The 23,825-nt window shown below is 36.7% G+C and overlaps 2 protein-coding genes and 1 non-coding gene across 5 annotated transcripts; 2 read left to right on the forward strand and 1 right to left on the reverse strand.

Moving 5' to 3' along the window:
* Window positions 1-7: 7 nt before the first annotated feature.
* Window positions 8-10,603, reverse strand: LOC122058166 (protein OBERON 1-like). 2 transcript variants are annotated; one of them, XM_042620691.1, is made up of 6 exons: window positions 10,142-10,603; window positions 9,899-9,975; window positions 5,633-6,022; window positions 1,233-1,795; window positions 1,039-1,102; window positions 8-639 (listed from the first exon to the last, which is right to left on the reverse strand). In XM_042620691.1, exons 3-6 carry the CDS (start codon window positions 5,991-5,993, stop codon window positions 185-187), a joined length of 1,443 nt encoding a protein of 480 aa, XP_042476625.1. In that variant the 5' UTR covers window positions 5,994-6,022; window positions 9,899-9,975; window positions 10,142-10,603; the 3' UTR covers window positions 8-184. The 2 variants fall into 2 exon arrangements, with proteins under 2 accessions (XP_042476625.1, XP_042476624.1); XM_042620690.1 differs by having other exon boundaries at window positions 8-648.
* A 2,464-nt stretch (window positions 10,604-13,067) lies between these two features.
* On the forward strand, window positions 13,068-19,651 carry LOC122057009 (GTP-binding protein OBGC, chloroplastic). Of its 2 annotated transcripts, none has more exons than XM_042618993.1 (7): window positions 13,068-14,158; window positions 14,636-14,909; window positions 16,320-16,611; window positions 17,173-17,332; window positions 18,479-18,587; window positions 18,890-19,006; window positions 19,246-19,651. In XM_042618993.1, exons 1-6 carry the CDS (start codon window positions 13,122-13,124, stop codon window positions 18,983-18,985), a joined length of 1,968 nt encoding a protein of 655 aa, XP_042474927.1. In that variant the 5' UTR covers window positions 13,068-13,121; the 3' UTR covers window positions 18,986-19,006; window positions 19,246-19,651. The 2 variants fall into 2 exon arrangements, with proteins under 2 accessions (XP_042474927.1, XP_042474926.1); XM_042618992.1 differs by having other exon boundaries at window positions 13,069-14,158; window positions 18,890-19,020.
* A 1,585-nt stretch (window positions 19,652-21,236) lies between these two features.
* Window positions 21,237-21,310, forward strand: TRNAN-GUU. The gene has a single exon. It is a non-coding gene; the product is annotated as a tRNA-Asn (tRNA).
* The last annotated feature ends 2,515 nt before the right edge of the window (window positions 21,311-23,825 follow it).

Genomic DNA, 23,825 nt, shown 5'->3' on the forward strand with positions numbered 1-23,825 from the left:
GAGAATGTACATCTAAGTCTAATATATTTGATGAAATTTTCTAGTTCATTGGTTCAACTCAATCAAAGTCTCATCATCATGATTGCAGATCCAGTATCTTCTGCATAACTCCCCAAGATACCATCAGGGAATGTTAAGTTAAACTCATACAGGTTTTTGTTAAAAAAGTAAAACTCATACAGTTTCAATCTTCAGTTTCTAAACCAAAATGCTCACTTAAAATAGTTTTAGAAACTCTTCCAAATCCCTTGGCTACTTCCTCCATCTCTTTGAGTCTTGCAGACTCTGCATTTATCTGTTTCGCTCTGTTCAAGACATTTGTAAGTAAAGGATCAGAGTCGCCTTCAGTAGTTGATTGTTTCACCAGTTCAGTCCTCTCAATGTCAATCTGTTCATACAAGCTGAGAAGGAAATTTTTTTGAGCATAAAGCCTCTCCTCAGCAATTCTGAATTCTGCTTCCTGGGATTTCCTCAATGATTGGAGCACCTGATCAATCTCATCTTCAAGTTTCACAGATGCAATCCTGTAGTCTGAAGTTATGTATGTGGGTTTTTGAGACCTTTTCTGTATGCTATTGAGTCCGAGGGTGAACCCTGAGCCTGATCTCATATCCCCGTCATCTTGATCAATGGCAACATCTGCAGTCCCTAACAAGGTTGTAAAGCTTCCAAAATGAGATGTCTCATTATGTTAAAATGTCAATTGTTTGATATTATATTTAGGGAATAACAAAGTACAACGCTAAACAGGTTTAGAGGACTTTTTAAGTGTTCAAGAGTATATGGGTTGCAAAACAAAGTGTTATCTTTGAAGAGAATGAGCTGTTGGTATGATGCCTCAACTAAAACAAAATCTTATTTATTTTTACTATTTCCTTTTCTTTTAGAATTTTTTCATAAAGAGAAACAATAACAAGACATGACAATGGAAAAGAGAAACAATAACAATAAATTTAGAGTGGTGGACACTGCAAGCATAGGTCTCAAAGAACAGTAAGATATTTCTCTCCCAAGTAAGGAATTTATATGCAAACTAACCTGGGGAAACAGCAGATGAATCATCTTGTTTCCAAATTTCTTCAAGAGGATTCCCATGTTTAAGCTGAAGTACATATCAGATGGTCATGCGACTGGTTGAGAAAATCAAAATAAGTTGGAACTTTGGGAAGAGAAGACTCCCAGTACAAGTAACACTTTACCTACATTGTCTCCTACAATTGCTCAACTTTTACCTTTGTCATAGCCAACTCCATATGATTCAGCAACTTCTTTGCGCTTGCTCTTTGTGAGCCATGTAAAATGCACAAACCCATGCTCAAAATCTTTTTGATCTCCTCCCGAGCATCAAGTGATTCACAGGTCTGTAGAAGCCTTCTAACATGTGAAATAAGATCCATCCTCTTATCGCAGCGTCGGCAGTAATACTCAACATCTAATCCAATGTTTCCTCCAACAGTCCCCGCCATGTATGAACGAAGAGCACAGTCCATGTGTGCAACGTGCCCACAAATATGGTTCTCATCCACCTTTGCTTCACATCTAATAAAACTATAACCTCCATATGTCCAATCAATAGTCTTACAGCAAAGTATACAACAACAGTCACGACAAAAATCAGGTTCGCTGCAACATATATTACAATCCATGGCAGGTAGAGAATAGTTCCCCGCTGGTAGTTGGAGTTTGCACATCCTATTTCTAGCCTTACAATCCGTACTCCCAGACTCTGAATCAAATTTGGAGTTTTCAGCCATGTCTTCCCCAGGAAACAAAACACCCAATGGAACCTGGTCATCTGCAAACCCATTACATGAAATGATTATTGCAGAATAAGAAGGGGAAAAAAATGTTCATGTGATATAAAAGGGAGTGCTGGAAAATCCGGACTACGGTTCAAAATAGGATTACCTAAAATTTTAGGTTTAAAAAAATATTCATACCAGCAATAATTCAATAAGGTAAACAGAAGAGGTAGAACAATTCCATATTAATCTAGTGCCTCTTTTCTAGCCTTCAGAAGGAGAAGATAGAACAACTCTAAATCCACACAGTCAAACTAACTATTAATGACAAAAGGCTCAGTGGTGGTCCTCCTCCCCATGCTCCAACTACGGAAAAACATCAACAATGGGGCTGGTGCTTTTCAGGCATTTGTTTGATTGGGCTACACCATGTAAATAGTTTATTGGGGCAGATTGGATGTGTTTCTCTTCCAGCCAGGGTGATTCCCTGCTGTATGAGTTATTCATCTTTGTGGTTGTTTTTAGATACATAGTTTTTGTATTCCTTGTATTATAGGTTGTGGGGGGAATGATCATACTTCTTTAGTTGTACTATATATTTTTTATTAATTAAATTATAATCTGTTGTTATTGTTGATATAAAAATAAAATAAAAAAATGAATGGTGCTTTTTATCAATAAGTAAAGTAATCAAGCGCATCATAGTTCATAACAACAATGCCAAGAAGAAACAAAACAAATTTCTTATGTGTCCTTGTATCGAATCATATATTTATACATTTCTCTGGCAAAAAGAAGTGCACACAATGTGGCAAAAACCATTTTGCAAGAACCACCTTAAATTATAGATATAAAGATTTGCTTTCTTTAAAATCAATTTCCATATTAAATAGCTCACGATTTAAATGCTTGCAAGAAAAAGCCAAATGTGCTTTCTATGAGTACCATTTAGGAATTAGATCATACAAAACATATATTGGATTCTATAAGATTCATAGAAAGAAAAAGTTTTTTCAGTAACCAACTCATGTAATTCACTGCGGACATCACTCTCTAAAACCCTGGTTCCGATTGCTTATAGGCCCACCCAAGGGAATAATAGGCAAAACATGAAAGATAATGGCAATTCTGTAATAATTTCGACATTTACAAAGGGAGTGGGCAGAATTTTAAAAACAGAGAATATTATAGGTTACTTAGTAACTAGGGTTGGGACACAAAAGGAATTCATATTTAAAGAGGAGTAGACTAGGCATTAACATAAAATAAGGATAGAAGTAGAATTAAAGACAAAGGGGAAGGGTATTTTGGAAAGGACTTTTGGTGACACATAAAATAACACCATGGTCATCTTCAACCTTTGAACCAACAGCCAGCGGTAACCCACCCTTCTTGCGAAAGTGATAACTTACTCAAGAGTCTTGAGGTCTGATCAACCTGAAAATTTAGGTAAAGAATCACAACACGGAGGTCTCTTGAATGCAATCATAGCGGAACCAAAAATCAAGGAATAAGGTAATATTATACTCGGAAACAGACTCTAGCGGAAGAATCCAACTCTACCGATGTTGTAGATTGTTTCTCAAAATTAGGGTGACTTTTGGGTCTGATTCTCTGGGATTTTAAAATAGTTTAAAAACTCACCAAAATTTCATTAATTTCACTAATTTTGACATGCCCGAGACAAAACAGGAAGCAAACCCCAGAATCAGCACTATTTCGCTCATTCCAATCACAAAAATGCACCGTGTTATTGAAATTTTTAGTAATTTCAGTTGAAAATTTCGGTCATTTCAGCCGTTTGCCTCCTGAAAGGGCCAAGTGAAACTCACAGAAAAAATACACTGTTACTGTGAAATTTTGGTATACTGACCGAAATGGCCTACCAAACGAGATTTTGAACTATGGATTTGACCCCTAGGGTGAATAACAAACATACAAGATCTGAGAAAAGGAGTGAGAGAGATCGACACCACCCTTTGTGGTTGTTACCACTAGGACAGTATGGGAAGAAGAAGAGGAATAAAGGAGTAAGAAGGAAGAAAAGAGACTCACCTGAGAAGGGAGGTTCAGAAATTGCAAGGATAGGAGAAAAACCAATGGCCACTCCACAGAAACTCAAATCAAATCATTCATTCAACTAATATCCAAAGATGAAGTTACATGTATTTAAAAGGAATAAAAGACTCCAACATAAATATAGAAACTAATTCTAACTAGGAAACTAACAACTCAAAGAAAATCTCTTATGTAGCTAGCTCTTAATAAAAATAAAATTACATTATTAACCCCAAAATGACTAAATAAGTCACTACCAGCCTTATTAGACCAAAAACCTGGGTTGGGCCGATTCCAAATGGGTTGGGGCTTTAAAAGCAGGTTGTGCCAATCCAAGCAGGTTCCATCCATTAAAGAATCATTAGAACCATCACGTCAAAGGTTTACCATTCATCAAATGTCAGCTCAAAGAAATCTCAATCAATACATAAACATGTGCACAAGTAATGGACGTGGAATACCACTCCTACAACTAAGACCACATAACTCTTAGAACAGTAATCTTACTTATAATGAGCATACAAATGAGATGTTTTGAGTTGCACATTATGGATACTCAGGTCTACAAAACCAGAGGGTGCAATGTAATTCTCTTCCGAAATATCGTATATTTACTAACAAACACTTTCCACCCTATGGGGTTATAGAAATAAAGCCATATAGAGCCCTTAAGGTACCCTAGGAAATAACATCTATCTGTCTTAGATACCAATTTATCTATTTACTGCTTTTGAACTTGTGCAATGCAGCCCCACATCCTAAGATCTCTCTTCCTCCGGAATAAACACACATATTCTCCATGAGTGAACACTTGGTAAACACACTCCATGTAAGACAAACTAACCTGCGTTTGACAAAGTGAATAATATAGATGGAATAAAAGAGAGTATAAATGTGCATAATCTAGACAACAAAAGGAATAAAAGAGACACCCTTCACAAATGTCAACAATAAAACTAACAGGGAGCAACCAAAAACCTAAATGAAGAAAGTAGTGACAAAGAGGTCTAAGCAAAGATATGTAACTTTGGTTATAGACTAAACTCGTAAATAAAAGAACAAGTGGCGGCATTATGAAACCAGCCATGTAAGTTGAGCGTAATAATGTTGATGAAAGGTGTAACATGATTACAGAAAAGAAGAGAATAGGTTCTGAATTTCCCTCTTTTTTATTGTTTTTATAATGAAATTTGAATCAAATATTGCACTTACGGTGGTGTTAGTTGTGTTGTACAACAAAGCACCACTACTACACATGTATGAAATTGGAACCTAGTTAGAGAAGGCTTTGATGAGACTGTAAAATCTATATATTGGCACTTCAAATGCTAATAAATTTCCCAAGCACATCTCAGGGTCAGTCACAATGGGTAGCCTCTCACTAGTCGCTGCGATGTGGGATGTGGCAAATAACAACAACAACAACAGATGGAAGATTATATGTCATGTGACAAACACACTAAACTGTCTAGTTTAATGCGACAATAAGAGATGGCTTCGTCGTTAGGATACTGAAAATCACTCAGTTACTAAAATTGATGATGACAGTAATGATGAAATTTTTTAAAAGACAAACACTTAATTTGTTTGTGCTTAAGAGCCTCCACTTTTGCCACCACCCCCCCCCCCCCCACGCCAGAAAAAAAAAAATATCACTTCAACAGACAAGATAAAATTTACAAAGATTATATGTTTTAGAATGATATATTACAATTTTCTTCTAATTATAGAAGCAATGAGGTAAAACCGACCGTACTGACGGCTAATTCTCCAAGGAAACACTTGCATAAAAATATACAAAGCCAAAATGAAAATCATTATTTCATTCAAACCTTTTGTCTGCTCTGCAGGGATCCTCCAACTAAAAGAGGAAAAGAAGGCCTTAACGTCCTTATCAGGGAATTCCTTCCGGATATATTGTTCAAGAGATTGCATGCTGGCGAATCTCTGTCTCTTGTGATTGGTCTTCTGAAAACCGATTGGAGTATACAAGTACCTATCACACCAGAACCCAGTACCTGTTTTCCTCTTTCCCACCTTCCAAGTCCAGTTATCACCGGGGTTAGGAAAATCTATTGGAGCATATGGCAGACCTTCACCTCCTGCACAAGCGGGAACCGGCCAGAGGTGTAGACCATTTCCCTTTACCTCAGCCTCATAACCATTACTTTCATCACGAACATTAGAATCCATCTGTTCTTTTTCCCTGGAGTTTATTGAACCTGGTGAATTGTATAGGATCCAGTTTTCTCATTAGCAACTAAACAAAACCATTGATTACAAAACATGCAATCAGTGTTGTTACAGGATGTAGAATAAAGAGACAGACAGACATATTGTACCCTCAGAAACATTGCGACCAGCACCACCTTCCTCACTGAAACACAGTAAATATACAAGGATGACCTAATTGAAAATTTCAGACAAGAACTTTGTTCGTCCAGACAATGATCACCAAAACAATACCACAACTTATTGATTTTAAAGAGACCAACTTTGAAATTTTAAGTTTTCCCATAGATCAGTTTTGTTTGTGGGGCACTCCATACCCTGGAAAAGGCATATTTCAGGTCCATGGCACCCCTGGTTTCTATCAAACATTATATTTTTGCTTATACAATCCATTAGATTTCATGCTCGTATAAATCACACATAACTAAAAAATATTGAGTACAATTTAATGATAAAAAATTTGTAATTTCACTACTTTAACTCAAAACTAATCTTACCAACTATGCTAATCTTAAATTGAAATCTACATTAACTTACTATTAATTAGGGAGTGAATACATCACCTTTTGGACAGCTAGCTATTTCAACTAATCAAATCAAATAGTGGTATAAAGAGGTACTGTTTTAAATACATAGGAATGGATAAGTGCAATCACAGAATACCCTAGATACTATTTTCTGCTCATGAAATTGATAGTGTGAAATGGTGAATCAACTGCAGCAAGGCAATCATTTTCCCATTTATTCTATCTTAATATCTGAAATCGAACAAGCTGGGTAAGGTTGTCCAAAGTGCTAAATCTGAACCTAACCTTATTTTCTAAACAAGAACAACTTGACTGAAGGTAAAGTTGACCAGGTTTGTCTGCCAGATCAAATTGGGTAGCCCTGTTGATGTCAAAAATAGAATCTGCCTTGTACGCATGTTGCGGTTGCATTATTTATGGGGATCTAAATCATAATACCCTTATTCTTTCAATAGGCAAACTAATATATTATCATTTATACGGAGCTCAATCATAGTATCCTTATTCTTAAGTGAATCATATATGATACTTGCCGCAGTAAATACTTTCAGTTATCTTCCTCATGAAATGCAGATTTAGCTACTAATAATCAGGTGAAGTTTTCAAAATCTAAAACTCTAAAATAATAGCACATTTTGCTACAATCGCTTATCCCAAAAGCTAGGCCGGTTAAGTAAGGGGCTACAACAATCTATATCAATCATCAACACACAACCACCACCCCTCACCCGTGCAGGACCACACACGCTGTAGCACGTGACACCATCATGTGGCACTAAGGGGCACAACAACACATAACACAAACCCCTCACACTTACTAAGTTACTATGATTGAACACCCTCCCTCCTGGCTCTAATACCAAGTTAAAACAACTTGTCCCATAGGCTCGAGCTATTAAGTAAGGGCTACAACAATGTATATCAACCAAGGTTCGAAAACTCGCCGAAATCTTGGATATTTCCTTTTTTTTTTTTTTTGTTACCAAGACAAAATGGCACACAAAAGATAAAAGTACATAATTTCAGTCATATTTTGGTAATCTCGGTCACATTTCAATCATTTTGTTTCAAAATTTTGCTCATTTCGCCCCATAAAATGCACTATTTCGTCCAAATTTCGGCCATCTAGGTCATTTCGTTTCAGTGATTTTGCTAATTTCAGTCACTTAAGCCATTAGCCCCCCCAAAATGGCCAGCGAAACACATGGGAAAAAGTATACCATTTCAATGAAATTTCGGTGGTTTTGAAACCACCGAAACGAAGCAAGTTCTTGAACCTCGATATCAACACGCAGCAACCACCCCCTACATGTGCAGGCCCATACACATTACGGCCCTGCACATGACACCATCACATGGCACAACAACACATAACACAAACCACTCCCACACATGAATTAAGGAAGTTCATAAAACTTTGAAAATGTGATTGTCAATTAATAATGGGCTAATCCTAACTATTGACTGTGGGAGGCAGAAAATCTTGCATAGATATGTAATTGCACTATCTTTTGGACTGACTTCAAACTTTTCGAGTCTGTTATAGATCAGGAATCCAAAACACATCTGGAAAAGGGATTCCGAACTGAATTGATGAAGGAGAAGGAAGGTGTTGATTGGCCACAATCAATCATGCAATAGCTTCAACAAACTCAGAAATTTCTATCCAACTATTCCTACTTTCCAATCAAAGGATTACATCCATATATAGACTCAAACTGACTAACATATCGTAATCTAAAACTGAAAGAGAATTTGACTTAACCCTAGTGCACCAAGTAACTGCATCAATTGTTCTGCTACTGCGGTTAATTGGTTGCAACTTCTGGGTCCCCTAGGAGATCTTTTCACTTGGGAAGCCTATCTTGGAGAACAGCAAGCAGACTGTATGTTTCTCCTATGCTGCTCCACTGTTATTGTTGTTGGAAAATGAGCCCATGGAGATTTCTTGACAATTAAGGTCATCTAATTCAAGAAACTCACGTTAGAAGCATGTTTTAGGATCAAAATTAATGTTCCTGCTTTATCACTCAAATGGCAAGCATGATTTCTAGCAGGATATTTGGCTTTAATTTCCAGTTATACCAAAAAGCAGTTCAACTTCTTCAACAGTTGGAACAGTCAGTGTGAAGCAAACAGCTGGTTCTGTATTTTTTTTTTTTTTGGGGGGTGGGGGGGATTTTTGGTGGCTCGAAATAATATTCAAACATATTTTCTTCTTTTTATGAGGAGTACATAATCTGTTTTCCAAATTCTAATCCATTTCCCTTTATCGGTCAAAGTAAAATAGTGGCCGATGAGTCTGATGTCTTACAGAAACAAATTTTCCATCCTTTAGACATTGGCAACTACCACAGTTTGTTGGTCATTATGGTTGGAGGAAATCAAGGAACTTCTGAAGGATGCATAGAGCCTACAGAACTGTTAACAGGGCTAAGGATCCAAAATTTGTAGTGGTCTCCTTCAGGAAGCAGTATTGCAAAGATAAATGGCCTTTGACCAACTAAATCACCACTTCCTTTTTTTCTGATTTTACATAGTACGGAATAGTGGGGCCACTTAGAGTTCTTCCTGTCATTAAGAGTATACGTTAAACTTTACCCCCTTCTCTAGAGACAGATTAACTAACTTCTATGCAAGCATGTAGGTGTTAGCCTAACTTTGAAAGGGAAAGAAAAGATTCTATACCAGCCCAGTAGACAAGTCAACAACAGTTGACCAACAGCAAAGGAATAGACCTTAGGCTAGCCAAAGAGGAAAAAATCAGGAAGCTACTCCCTCATTCTCCACGATCTTGGTTTCAAGTTGGAAAAAAAAAAATGGAAATACAAATCCCAGAAAACCTATTTTTGGGCTTCCAGATCAGATACAGAGAACCATAGACCCCTTAAAAATGAGATGGTCCCCCCCTCTTTTTTTTTTTTTTTGGGGGGGGGGGGGGGGGGGGGGTGAGGGAGTGGGGAAGGGATAGGTAGGCCCCAAGGAGAGTTGAAATCATGACCTCTTCTTTGTTGGATGTGGGAGAAGGTAAGATATGTTCTCTAATGTATTGAACTATCTATTTCACCCAAATTTTTTCAACACAAGCTAATGAATAATTGCAACTGGTCATTTTATTGCAAAGAAGGGAACTTCTCTCACTTTTCCATCAATTGTTAAAACTGCTTCAGTATATACATGCATGAAAGCATTCCCATTTCTAACAATAAACCGCAACTGTTCACTTATACACAGTGGAACCAAGTACGCCATTTGAAATGTAATTAGACGTAAGGAGGAATTACTTTTTCACAAACTATTGAACAAAAAGGAGCCTCCTTTCACATAGAACAGATTTACCTAACTCAAAGGACAGATGAAGATAGTGAGAAAGGTGAGCGGCCCCCTGTCCACAATCCTCAGATCGCCAAAACACCCTAAAAATGGCGAAATTTGTGGAACGAAAACGATCAGTAAACACAAGTAATATATCAAGCGCCATACAAGCAAAACGAAGGAAAAAATCACAAATTAGTTTGGAAAAAAAAAAATTATAATGGGGAAAAAACCGAAAAAGAAGACACCACTCTGCATGGGGCTTACCTATGAACCAGTTTCTGCAAAGCGCCAAGGTATTTATAGGGAAGCCATCAGTGTTGCTGCTACAGAGTACTGATACAAAAGGAAACTAGAAATTTGGATGGATAACAAAGATTGGAAAGGAAAGGAGGCCTCGTCTCCTGATTCTGATCCAGGATAACAACACAATCGATGAAGAGAACCGAAGCTCAAGATAACAAAAAAGAGAATTTCAAACAAATCACACAAATACAAGAAAAAATGAAAATTAAAAAACGATCAAAACGAATTACAAAATGCACCAGAGAAATCGGATTTCTCCATTTCATCCGTTACCGACCGAAGATTTCCATGGACGAAAGAGACTGAGATTGACTCTGTTCTTGCTTGGATTCTGAGGTTTCCACTGGACTGACAGGAGAGTTGGAGACAGTCTGAAAATCACTGACACGAGAAACGAGACTCCACACATACGGAATTTAGTAATTAATTTTTGTTTCCCAAATTTAAAAATACTAAATTGGGATAGCCGTTAAGTAACGTTCTTAATTCGTAAATATTTAGAACGGGCGTGTTCTAAACCCTAGCATCTATACCGTTGATATATTTTTTTGTTTTTTTAATTGGTAGTCTATTAAAAATCTGGGACGTTGAAATGTGAGTGACACGAGTGTCTAGTGTCGACCACTACGAGTAAGAATGCCCGAGTTACCCGACCAAAGGCGATTACTTTTAGGAAGAATCTTTTCGTAGCGAGGAATTGAGAAGGAATAAAATTATGGGAAAAAAAAAAGTAAAAAACTTTCCCACATCGGAAATTACTATTTATAGGGTTGTAAAAATGGATCCGGCTCCTCTTCTAAGCGTTCATCACCCAGGTCTGCCCATAGCTATTTAGATGAACATTACTTATTCAGGTGAGAATCCAATAATGCTCGACGTCTCGGTTTTCATGCCTCGTTCGTCATGCTTCTTTTCAAAGCATTGGATCTTTGTTTGTAAAGATCTATTCTGAACCAGTTGCACTGATTGAAATTGGACCAAATTGAAATAAAACCTTTTGGATGGTTTTGACTTTGAGTTTTTTTCTCGATATCAGTCAAAATTAAATACACTTGAGATCGATAATTAAAATGATAAATAATTGATTTATATTTCTATCTTTCTCCTTATATTTAAATTTTTATTATTTTTTCTTTTCATTTATTAACAACCAAATATAACCTTGATATTTATCTGAATGTTATGTATCTTGTTTTAGAATTATGGCAATATTACAATAGCCTTATGGAATAAGCATTAAATTTTTCATTTATTATTATCCAAAAACAAACAAAATATTCATTGTTGGTGCCAGCATGAATGAGCTAGCCTCCACAATGTGGCATGGTGTCTAGTGCATAATCAACAGTCAGGAGTATTTAGTCATACATCCCAACATAGGGGTACGTACCCCCAAATGGTTTCCAGCCATTGGGTGTGCATTCCACAACGTGCTGTGCTACAGACGACATTTAATTATGAAGGTTAGCTACTTCCATGTTAGTCCATTCTTGCAAGAGTAGGAGCATAATTCTTCTACTTCTTTACACTAAAATTATTTTATCAGGTATAATGTACTTATTCCATCTAAGGACTTTGTGTCTGGACACATAACTTAAATCCAATGGGTTAAGAGCACTTTAGGCTGCACTTCCAAGCTTTGGACTGCATTTGTGAGGGCTCCCAACTTTTAAAAGTTACATAGGAGTATAGGACCCGAAACCCTTCCAAACATGAGCGTCTTCATTTACAGTGAACAACCAAGGTCTTGTATGGTACAGTAGATTCCACTTCCATATAATTTTTTTTGGGTAAAACACTTCCATATTATTCCTGAATGGGGGTACAATGGATTCCACCATGAGCCAGCAAATCGTCTACCCATCTCCTTACCCCATTGGAAAAGTAAGGGTTTCAATTTCAAATCGAAAACCGAATCCCAAATTCGAAATCAAGCCAAATTAATCAGATCGAATCGAATCGAATTGAATTAATAGGTTCAAATTTGGTTTTAGTATGTGAGTATGGACCTCGGTTCAGTTCAATTTCGGTTTAGGATGTAAAAATCATCGGTTTGAACCAAAACCAAACCGAATTATTCTTCAAACAAAAAAAATTGAAAAAAACCTAATATAATTAAGAGAATTTTTTTAGGTGGCAAGTGTTTTTTATAATTTATCATAATATATTTACATGCTAAGACAATTTTGGAGTTTACCATGGCCATAAGGCTCATAACTTGAGCCCATTATGGTCTTTGGTCTATCACAATCATGGTCCAAAAGTAAAACCGTTTTTATAATCAAATTAAAACTACATATCAGAATCGAATTGGAATAAAAATCGAATCGAATCGAATTGAATCAAATTGAGTATCTAAATACGGAGTCGAGTCGATTATTGATTCTATTATGGTCCATCTTATCATCATTTGAAATTGAATCAAAACCAAAACCGAACAACCAGAACTGAACCGATTGACACCCTTATGGAAAAGTCCCCCACCCCCCTCTCAATCCCGATCCCCTATTGGTAAAGCCGTTAGCTCTCTCAAAGGTTAGAGCTCATGCCAACTTCCACTCATCTTAAAAATTTACATAGACGGAAAACGAATGCTAACCTGTGAACACAGATGCATGCTAGAATGCAGACCAATGAGAGAGATTGTGAAAACTTCTTTAGCGCGTGGTGGGGTGAAGAGAACATTTCTTTTCGCACAGAAGAGGAAGAATCTGGAAAAGAAAAAATGGCATGAGAATATTGGGGGACAAAATCGATTGATCCGTATCATTATCAATATCGGCGATAACGGTGCCCATACCGTGAACCAAACCCGGTTTCCCGATTCATGTTTTTAATTGTTTACTGGTTAGACCTTTCTAACTCGTAGGACTTCTATGTTTTTTTGCCGCGCTCTTTATCTTCCTCTTATCTGAAAGGCTGAAACTGAAAGTGCGCGCGAATGGCCTCTCTGTCCACATGTGTTGCTCTTCGGACTCTACATCCAGCCCAAGCTCGCGCGAGCACTCGAAACAATCGTAAAAGAATCCCAAGAAATCTCCCTCGAAACCGAAATCCCAAGCTCAAACTTCGAACTGGTTGCGATGGATTGCCACCGCTACCGACTTCACCCGTTGAGTTCTCCGCTGGAGGAGAAGCTACCACTTATACTCGTCTTCCCCCGAAGGAAGACTTCGTTGATGATTTGGTCCAGTCTTCGAATTTAGTTTCAAGCGAAGTCAAGCTATCTGATTTTGGGTCTGTGAAGAATGCGGAGAATGCGGAGAAGAAGAGTTCGATTCATGAAAATGACGGTCGTATGGATGATTCAGGGAGCGATGAAGAGGTTGTAGATGCGAACTTGGGGTTTGATTACGGAGAATTTGAGTTACTGTACGAAAATTCTGCTTCTGATAACGATGACAATGATGAGAACGGTAACGAAGTATTAGGGTTTGAGTATGAGGAGCCGGAGAGCTTCTTGGACGGTGAAGAGGATTTAGAAGGGGAAGAGAAAGAGAAAGGAGTACCGGCGGTGATGAGATGTTTCGATCGGGCGAAAATCTACGTGAAGGCTGGAGATGGCGGAAACGGTGTTGTTGCCTTTCGGCGCGAGAAGTATGTGCCTTTGGGTGGGCCGTCAGGTGGAGATGGAGGGAGAGGAGGGAATGTTTATGTGGAGGTTGATGGTTCTATGAATTCTCTGTTGCCCTTCCGTAAGAACATCCATTTTAGGGCTGGGAGAGGGTATCATGGGCAGGGGAAAGACCAAGCTGGCGCTAAGGGAGAGGATGTTGTGGTGAAAGTGGCACCGGGAACTGTGATCAGAGAGGCTGGTAAAGATGGTGAACAAGGTAAATTTCTCTTTGAGCTGTTGCATCCTGGGCAGACGGCACTTTTGTTACCTGGTGGGCTTGGTGGGAGAGGCAATTCCTCGTTCAAGTCAGGGACGAACAAGGTGCCCAAGATTGCAGAGAAGGGAGAAAAGGGCATAGAAATGTGAGTTCTCTGTGTGTTAAGATTAATTTCCAGTGGCTCTTCATAGGGATGGGGATTTTTTTCTTCTTCCGTAGATGGTCTGACTCTGCCTCAATCCCAATCTTTAACGAGAAGAGATTGAGAATTTTGGCACTGGGTAACACAAATTATTCCCACATCTTTATCCAACTCCCATGAGTAGAAATCTTATAGGAGCACGATGGCTTTGGCTAATGGCTAGTTCAAGGGACGCGGTATGAAATCTCATAAATTTCATAAGTTTGTTCATTTTATTCTCAGACTTATTTCCTCACGATGCATGGGAGTTTAGGCATGTTTTTGGCATCTCTTAAAAACCCCCCAAAAGAAATATGAAATCCTTGGTGTACTTATACCGATCATGCGAGTGTAACCTATTAAGTATTGATCTTAAAAGAAATCTTACTTGGCTGAGTGTGGAAATAGATAGAATCTTGGACTAACAGTTCTAATAATCAGGTGGCTAGAGTTGGAGCTAAAGCTGGTTGCTGATGTTGGAATAGTAGGTGCTCCTAATGCAGGAAAGAGCACCCTCCTCAGTGTTATAAGCGCTGCTCAGCCAACAATAGCAAATTATCCGTTTACTACCTTGCTTCCTAATCTGGGAGTTGTTTCATTTGATTATGATGCAACAATGGTGGTAGCAGATCTTCCAGGATTACTTGAAGGAGCACACCGGGGTTTTGGTTTAGGTCACGAGTTTCTAAGGCACACTGAGAGATGTTCTGTCTTGGTATAGACTCTCTCTTACTAAATTGCAACTCATTTTATTCAAAATTATGGAAAAAAATGAATTTTTCGAGGGAAGTATCTATATTGCAGATTTATTAATTTTGTTTCCTTTGTTGAACTTTAGCATATCTTCACATTTTGAGAGATTATAAGAAGTTACTTTCCCTAGACTCCCTTTATCTGTACACATGGTCCACATATTTTAACCTATTGTTGGTTGGCTGATATAGTAATGATCTATAGCCAATTGCAAGGTAATAACTCATGATTGTGAGGTAACTTGATGTGGAAGCTGCATCATCTTTGCCGAAAAAACTATGGATGTGTACAAAGTAGTTGAGCAGATTTGCGAGTTTAACAAGATGGTCAAAACTATTCATCAATACATACATGTACATACGCAGGTACGAAAGGTATTCAAAATGTATAATACAAGCACTTGAGACAAAACAACAATGTGTCTGACCTTGTAGGTGTGATCCATTTACAAAAGAACTAAAAATTGTGCAGATTAATTGAACTCATCTGCATATAAAGATATATTTGAAAAATAAAACTCTTACCAAAACAACTAACGTGAAAATGTGATTGCGTAACCTCATAAAAAAATTTCTGGATGAACTTTAGAAATCTTGAGCTTATATGATACATAAATCAATTAAAAAAAAAAAAATCGATTATTATATTAAGTTGTTGGAACTGCAATTCTGTATAATTCATTTGAAAATCATAAGCAGATTATACAACTTGTTCAGTTAGATCTGGATTATTCCAGTAAACCAGCATCGATAGCACACCTTTTTTTCTTATGCTAACCTTTCCCTTAGTGTCTAAAATTACTGATGGCTTCCTCTAATCCTGATGAATAAAGATCATGCTTTGGTATGCAATGTTTACCTGAGTTAGGTCAAGGTTCTTCTCTGAGTCTGCAACAATGACATGCCTTTCTACATCAATTCTTGTCATTTACTGCGTGAAGCTGTTCCAGCTCTCTATAAGAGTGGTGAAATTTCCCTGAATCTTGAGAGAAGAATCCCGTGGTGTCTGCAAATTGTTGGATGAACAAAAACTGCAGAATGTGAATCAGGATCAATTTGTTTGGATGTACTTTTATGAAGAATAATGTCAACTTTTTATTGTTACTTGATGGGTTGTTCACGATGTTAAGCCTTAGTCACTCCTTACATACCGAGAAATCAAGTACTTGCATCCTTGTGCATTTGATTTAGCACCAGTGAGTTGATATTTAAGTTAGCTGTTGTTGGCACTTCCACTGTTCTAATGCCTTTTTTCCCTTTTCATTTTATGCATTAGTGATACTAGCCAATTGTTTAGAGATTCTTGAATGATGTTTGCTTGGTTTTACAGATCGATTATAAGTTATTAATATCCTCCTATTTTTGAGGTTTAGGTGCATGTTGTTGATGGGTGGGAGCAGCAGCCTGAGTATGAGTTTGATGCAGTGCGTCTTGAGTTGGAACTATTTAGTCCAGAGCTGGCTGAAAAGCCTTATATAGTTGCCTTTAACAAAATGGATCTTCCAGAGGCAGTTGAGAAGTGGACTGCATTCAAGGAAAGCCTGCAAGCTTGTGGTATTGAACCTTTTTGCATGAGTGCAGTGAATGGACAGGGTACCCGTGAAGTGGTCTATGCTGCATATGAGCTTCTGAAGAAAAGAAAGGATGAAAATAAGGATGATGAAGGTCAGAGTTTTATCCTCATTTCCGTATTTGAATTAATAATACAATTGTTTTTTTTTTTTTTTTTTTTTGATAGATGATACTGCAAAGAGTTTTGATTACTGGAACTACTACATAGTTTTCAAAAAAGTTTCTGAACTGCACTAGTTATCAGATGAAAGCTAGATAATGTTACTGCTTCATGTAAATGGATGTGTTCTATTATGGCTTGACTTACTGGCACACATTCATTTTAAGGTGAAAGCGACTTGATTATATTGCATCCCTAGGAATTTATGAATCATATTCAATGTAAAAATTCCTTCAAAACCATACAATGTTCTTTCCACGTTTAAACAATGTGGCGTTACTAGGTAACTCGTAATGATTATATCCATGTCTGTCGTGAACCTTGTTTCATCCTTAATGCCTTTTGTGAGTCTTCAGTCATGCAAAGTGTTTCTACCTTCCTCCGTATGGTCTAAATAAAGCTCAATTTCTTTAACATTTATGAAAAATAGGATTTATTTTCATATTTCAGATCTCTATGGGATGCCTGAACTTTGATAACCTCACTCTTTTCAGGTTGGACAGGTCCAGTAAACCTGAATCATGTGGCTGACATGCTACTTAAGCAACGGAGTGCTTCTATTAATAACTTTGAGATATCTCATGATAGTAGTTCCAATACTTGGCATGTAGTTGGAGCTGGGATACAACGTTTTGTTCAAATGACAAACTGGCAGTATGTTATTCCTTCCTCAATTCTTATCTTATGAACGTATCCTTATTACTACTAGATTTTATCTCCTGCTCATTTGTAATTATTTTTTGTTTTCTTCCAGTCCTGAGTACAATTTCAAACCGTAATCCCTTAAATCTTGATTTACTTGTTCCCTCTGATTCGTTGTTCGTATTTGAGTTTAATTTTTTAAAGTTATAGTATAACCTTATAACTGTGATACTTTGCTGCCCATGCTCAGTTACTGATCTTAAAAAACAATTGTTTGGCCACTTTTTTTTTTTTAATAAACAAACTTATTTCAGCTTCTGTGGTCCTGCTGGGCTCATCACTTGAAGTTTTATTTTCTAGGTGGGAGTGGGGAGTTCCAGCATCAGACATAGATATAAAACAATATGGTGTCTGTTTTTGTATGTTCGGAAGAGGTTTTTGTGGGCGTTCATGATTAATTATCTAATGGCTAATAACCAAATAAGATAACCAAACATCTAAAAGAATCCTAGTTTATGAGGTGGTAATAAAGTGGAAAGGAATGATAATTCAACTCATAAGAGATTGTAGTGGTCCAATTAATTATTATACCCTCAGCTAGATAAATTACATAGTCCTAGTATGTGAATGGAAAAGAAAAGTCGTTCACTAGTATTTTCGACGAAATCTATTTTTGCACCTAGTATTCAGCAACTGATAAAAGTCTTCGCTGGTCAAGTCAGTTGCCTTAAGTCATTCCCTTAGTGAAACTATATTGGAAAGAATCTCATATTCCAAAAAATTTAGGATGGGGCTATGGATATGGGTATCTGATCCATATGTTTATGCCACACTCTTGTTTTTCTCTTTTAAATTATCTTTTGATATTGTTTACTTATTGGATATTTAATTGAAATTTTTAATATTTTCAACTTTACATGTAATAAGTTTTGCTATTGTTTGCCCATATTTTATGAATTGAACTTAAAAAGACATTGTTAGGAGTTAGAGACTATACACTCTAGTAGAATAGGAACCTTGGAAACAGCAAGCCTGGTGTTGTGAATTGCCCTCTTAGGCTCTTGTGGATAAATGATCTACTGATATTACCTTTGGTTACTCTTTCTGGATTTTTCCATGGGTGGCTTAGGGTGCTTATGATTTAAAACTTGGAAACAGGTATTCAGAATCTCTGAGAAGATTCCAACATGTTTTGGAGGCATGTGGTGTGAACAAATCTCTCATCAAACTAGGTGTCAAGGAAGGAGACAGGGTGATAGTTGGTGAGGTATGATGATTATATGCTTTAAGGATGTGCTTTCCTATGATTCATCTTTCATTTTTGCCATGAAAAAACTGTGATTCATCTATTTTCATTTTTGCCATGAAAAAGAAACAGGTTAGAATCCACTGGGAAATCTAGCCAAAACAATAAATACAAAATCTCAATTGCTGGGTGAACTGGAGGCCTCCCCCACCCCCCATTATTTTGGTTTTCAAACAAACAGCTCTGTCTTTATTCCTGTTCGTACTACTGCTTTGGTTAAGGACTTGATTGTATTGTTTTTGGGTCAAATTGTTCCTTGCCAGATGGAGCTGGTGTGGCACAACTCCAATGACAATTTTGGCTCATCAAATGTGAGTAAGAGTTCATCAGGATCAGTGAAATGGCCTCAATGGAAGTAATCCACCTACTTTGACCAGATGGTAATTAATTGCTGGTAAGAAATATTTCCCTTTTTTTCTAATCTAAAATTTAAGTCCCCAAGTAAAGTAAGTGATAAAATGGTGAAAGAAAGCTCATACCTCCGTTTGCACTCATGATGTTTCTCTCTCTCTCTGAATTTTTTTCCCCCTTTGGAAAGCAGATAGCGGTCATTCTAGCCATTAATTATTCAACCATACAACTAAACAGGGCACTAATTATTTCTTTTCATTTTTAACAGTGAAACAAGTTGGGTCTCCCTGGTCAAAGCTTTCAATTAGTAAGGTTATCATCGACCCTGCTTCAATGACTATAATAGCAGAAGCTTTAATGGGAAATCGTGCATCGATACGGTAGGCAAGATTGTATTTTGTGCAGCTAATCAGCTATCTATCACATTCAGATGGAGAGGAGGCTATCTCCTTTGATGTTATGGGAAAGATCGAACTCCATGCCGGTTCTTGCTTGGATACCCCTAGAATAGGCATATTGTTACTTCTTGGGATCTTCCAATCCGGTTGACTCCTTTGGGTAGAGAAGGTCCTTGTTTGGGTGGTGGTATTATTTTTCCCGAACTCTTCCTGTATTCTTTACCCTTCATTGAATATGATTTTTATTACCCCCCCAAAAAAAAAAAAATCTCAAAATAGACACATGAGCTGCATGGCAATCAAGCAGATGATATTTGCACTAACAAGGGGAGCAGGAGACTGGGGATTGATCATGGACATCCCAATGTAGCAACATGACACAGGTAAAATCTTATGTCTGGTAGGATAGTTGGAGTTAATTTTAGCCATTGAGGATGTTGAACTGTGCCCTGTCTCCTCTCCCCTCCCTCCTTGTCCTCTCTAAACATGTCTCTTATAATGCAAAAAACAGTTGCATCCAGAAGTTACGTGGAGCAGTTTCAAGTTCAAATGAAATGGACACAATTTAGAAGTCTCTGGGCAATCAATCTGGGTTGGGTCGTGGAGAGTGGATCTGGCCTATTTCCTGAATATATTTGATTTGAATGTTTGTGTGCTTCCATTATCCGGCTTCCACTCAGAGTTGGGAGGGTGTCCAATAATGTCTAGAATACTAGTACACATGCCAAGATATATACAGGATTTGTATTAATACAAAAGGGAGTATTTGCTTGAATTAGACTATGCAATTTGACACTTTGCTAATCTAGATCATACCCTTTTATCCTACAATTGCCATGGGTATATCATCTATCTACATGGCATAATAGATGCCTTATGACATTTAGAAAAATACTAAATATTTATGACAAAAATAATTCACCATACTAAAAGAACAGGAAAGAAGTGATAGGATAAAAATAATTAAGATATGACATGCCGTAAGGGTAATGCCTAAATTTCTTCGAATAATCAAAAGTTTTGTGACCTTGTCCCCCTTTGCAAGGTTCTAAAACTTGGGAACAGCCAAGGAATCAGTTAGAACTTGGGAACAGCCAAGGAATCAGTCAACGCTGATATTGTTTTGATAGCGATCTGGACAACGCTGATATTGTTTTGATAGCGATCTGGATCGAAAATAGCTATTCTTAGAACTTGGGAACAGCCAAGGAATCAGTCAACGCTGATATTGTTTTGATAGCGATCTGGATCGAAAATAGCTATTCTTGTTTTTTGTTTTAAATCAGTTTTTATTATTTTATCCTTGGACCATACATGTGGATTGGGATCGAAAATGTTAGGATTGGGGAAGGGTCAAGGCCAATATTGTTCTGATCTGGTGGATGCTGACCATTGTGTTCTGTTTTTCTAAACCGTGCCCTCTTTTCTATTTGAAGTAGAAATAAAGTGAAAAAAGTTTCTTGTCACCAAGTCATTATCTACAGTGATTTGATGCTATTATTGGATTTCGGAAATAGTGAGTCTCGTCAATAACTCCACCTCTTACTAAAAAAGATTTGAAATACCCTTCTTTGGTACAATCAATGGATCGGATCTAGTGGTTGAGAGAGAATTTCTTCGTCATAGGTGAAAGGAACCTCGGTCAAAAAATGAATGTTCTAGCATCCTATGGTCGATTTTTCATCAGTAGTTACTACTTAATCACTTGTTGGCGCTACTAGCAAGTAAAATCATTGCACAACCGAGCTTTTATTTTTTTTTGGGGGGTTCATAAATTAGTTTGGGAAAATGAATATGGCATCCATTTTTCTGTTTAGTTTTATACTTTATGTATATTACTTTTTACATAAGTCGCCAACTAGCTGGAATAGCTCAGTTGGTTAGAGCGTGTGGCTGTTAACCACAAGGTCGAAGGTTCAAGCCCTTCTTCTAGCGATTTTTTTCATTATTTTCTATTTTATTTTTCTGAATTCCTCATTTTCTGGGTGGGTGGTAGCGGAACGTACGTTTTGCCAAGTTATTCTTAAGTTCTTCTATTTGTATCCATAGATTTAATATGAGTGTAGTCCTCTCATCATCATCCCATTCACCTATTCCAAAGTCCCGTCTCGGTTCGTCCTTCAAAGACTTAACCAAGCTCTACTTCTTCTTCTTCTTCTTCTTCGCCACATGGGTCACTTCCACTGATGTGGCTGTATCTCTTTCCCTCTCTCCGGAAGCCACAGTAACATGATCTGTTTTGCTTAGATTTATTGAATAAAAGCCACATATTTTAGAGCCTTACTCCACCATGGTGTTTTTCTTTGTTTGAGTGCTTGTAGAGCCTTAATAGAAAAATCAAATATTTGTCCTTTCTTTAATGTCCTGGTTCAACGGTAAGGTACGAATGTTGGGATCTTTCGACATTCTCAGGTTCCATAGCCTTGTGCACCCGCCACCTAAAATGGGTTTTCATGACATCTTTCAAAGGGAGGAAACGAGGTTTTGATGTTATCTTTCAACGGGGAGGAAACGACTCCAATATTAGATTTTTTGCTTAGTAGGCTAAGGAAACAAGGAAAGAAACTCCAATGGTTGTGATCTTAGGGAACCAAACTACTCTATTGTAGAGATTGATGGCCCCCATGAGGGATGTGGGTTGCCCCACACTGTTGCCCCATCAGGGATGAGGGGCCAAAGGATCGTCGTAGGGATGGGAAGAGGAAGTATAGTAGGAAGAGAGGGGGGTAGCACGTGGAGTGGGAAACAAGGTCATATGGGGTGTTGAGCATGAGTTTAAGATAAAAACCGTAGTAGTCGCTCAACTGGGAGAAAAATGATCAATGACTGAGATTTAACTAAAACAACGGCTGAATTTGATAACGTCCTATTTACTAATTTTCACCCACGTCCTGCGACCTTTTGGTCTTTCTTTATTATATCTTTCAAATAGAATAATTATTAGAGTTTCATCGATTTTTTATTTTTATTTTTTATTTTACGGAAATAATGTTAATTCAGTGTCATCAAGGTTATATATTTTAGGACTTCTCATCTCCATTATGAAACATAAGGTTTTCAGAATAGGGATATTCTTATTGATACCCCTCAAGGCTCAAGCTATTCAATGATTTTACCTTATTTTTGTCTTCTTAGTATGGTATACTTTTTCTTTTAATGAGTTGTAAAATATTGTCATTTTATATATATATATATATATATATATATACTAGTAAGAAATACACGTGCAAATGCACGTGGGAACATAAATGAGTAATATTAATTCAAAGTTTCATTTGTTCTCTGACGTTATGAGAGAGAGAGAGAGAGAGAGAGAGAGAGAGAGAGAGGTGAAAATGCATGTGGGAACATGAATGAGTAATATTAAATCAAAGTTTCATTTGTTTCTCTTACGTCATGTGTGTGAGAGAGAAAGATTGTCCACTAAAATTTATAGAGATAAAGAGAGAATGCAATAACTTAAATTTATAGAGTTGAAGAGAGATTATTTAAAATAAAGTATGTAAATCTCCTACATTTGTAACATAATTTTAAAATTTAAAATTATTTAAGGAAGCATGAATATTTGCTGTAACAAATAATAATTGTTTTGGAATAAAGATCAAATGGTATAAGCTTAACTTTTTCTATTTTATTTTTTTTTTCTTTTTTATCTTCATCTTCTTCAACATCTATGATTCTTTTTTTATCCACATTTCGTTCTTTTATGATATCTATAACAATGCTTTTTGATTTTTGACTTCCATCATTTTTTAAATCCATTTTGAAGTAGAAATAATAGTTCTTTGATAGACACGCATCCAGTTTTTGTTTGTACTGCAACACATGAAAATAAATTTGTTATTATCACTATATATTAATATATTATTTTAATTTAATATAATTTTTAAAATCAGATTAACATTCAATATTTATACCTTTTTTGATGATGTTGCATATTCAATTGCCGAACATCTTATAAGTGTTTCAAGTTCCTCAAAGATTGTCACGGTTATTGTTTCAGTTGAGTCTTTGATCTTGAATTTTCTGAAGTACCTATTAATGAATAAAACCTTATAAATAGGATAGTAAATTAATATCATGGTAACTAAAAATAGGATAATGCATATCTTTTTAAGTGTAGGGTGGGGATTGGAATTTTTTTTTTTTTAATGGAAAGTGGCGTGCAAATCTTAGAGAAAGTGGCGAGTGTTAGAATTAAATAAAGAAAATAATTTTTTTATGAGGAAATGAATTATTATTATAAACTAATATTAGAGAGAGAGAGAGAGAGAGAGATTTGTAGTTTAATAAAGAAAATAAATTTTGCCCTTCTCAAAACAGTACCTATTTTTTCTCTTAAGCTTCCTTAGAAATAGGGAAGTGAATTAATTTCATGGTATTCCCTATAAATAGGAAAATGAATTAATATGACGGTTTTTAAAAATAGAATAATAATAATAATAATAAT

The sequence above is a fragment of the Macadamia integrifolia genome, chromosome 12, assembly GCF_013358625.1.
Source record: "Macadamia integrifolia cultivar HAES 741 chromosome 12, SCU_Mint_v3, whole genome shotgun sequence".
NCBI classification, from domain to species: Eukaryota; Viridiplantae; Streptophyta; class Magnoliopsida; order Proteales; family Proteaceae; genus Macadamia; species Macadamia integrifolia.

What these genes read in the sequence shown, in the direction of transcription:
- LOC122058166 (XM_042620690.1), bottom strand. Translation starts at nt 5,993, where the DNA reads ATGGATTCTAATGTTCGTGATGAAAGTAATGGTTATGAGGCTGAGGTA. An exon ending in TGGAGTTGGCTATGACAAAG is followed by an intron (nt 1,103 to 1,232) that starts GTAAAAGTTGAG and finishes TATGTACTTCAG; the next exon opens with CTTAAACATGGGAATCCTCT. An exon ending in TTCATCTGCTGTTTCCCCAG is followed by an intron (nt 649 to 1,038) that starts GTTAGTTTGCAT and finishes CAACCTTGTTAG; the next exon opens with GGACTGCAGATGTTGCCATT.
- LOC122057009 (XM_042618993.1), top strand. Translation starts at nt 13,122, where the DNA reads ATGGCCTCTCTGTCCACATGTGTTGCTCTTCGGACTCTACATCCAGCC. An exon ending in GGAGAAAAGGGCATAGAAAT is followed by an intron (nt 14,159 to 14,635) that starts GTGAGTTCTCTG and finishes TCTAATAATCAG; the next exon opens with GTGGCTAGAGTTGGAGCTAA. An exon ending in TGAAAATAAGGATGATGAAG is followed by an intron (nt 16,612 to 17,172) that starts GTCAGAGTTTTA and finishes CACTCTTTTCAG; the next exon opens with GTTGGACAGGTCCAGTAAAC.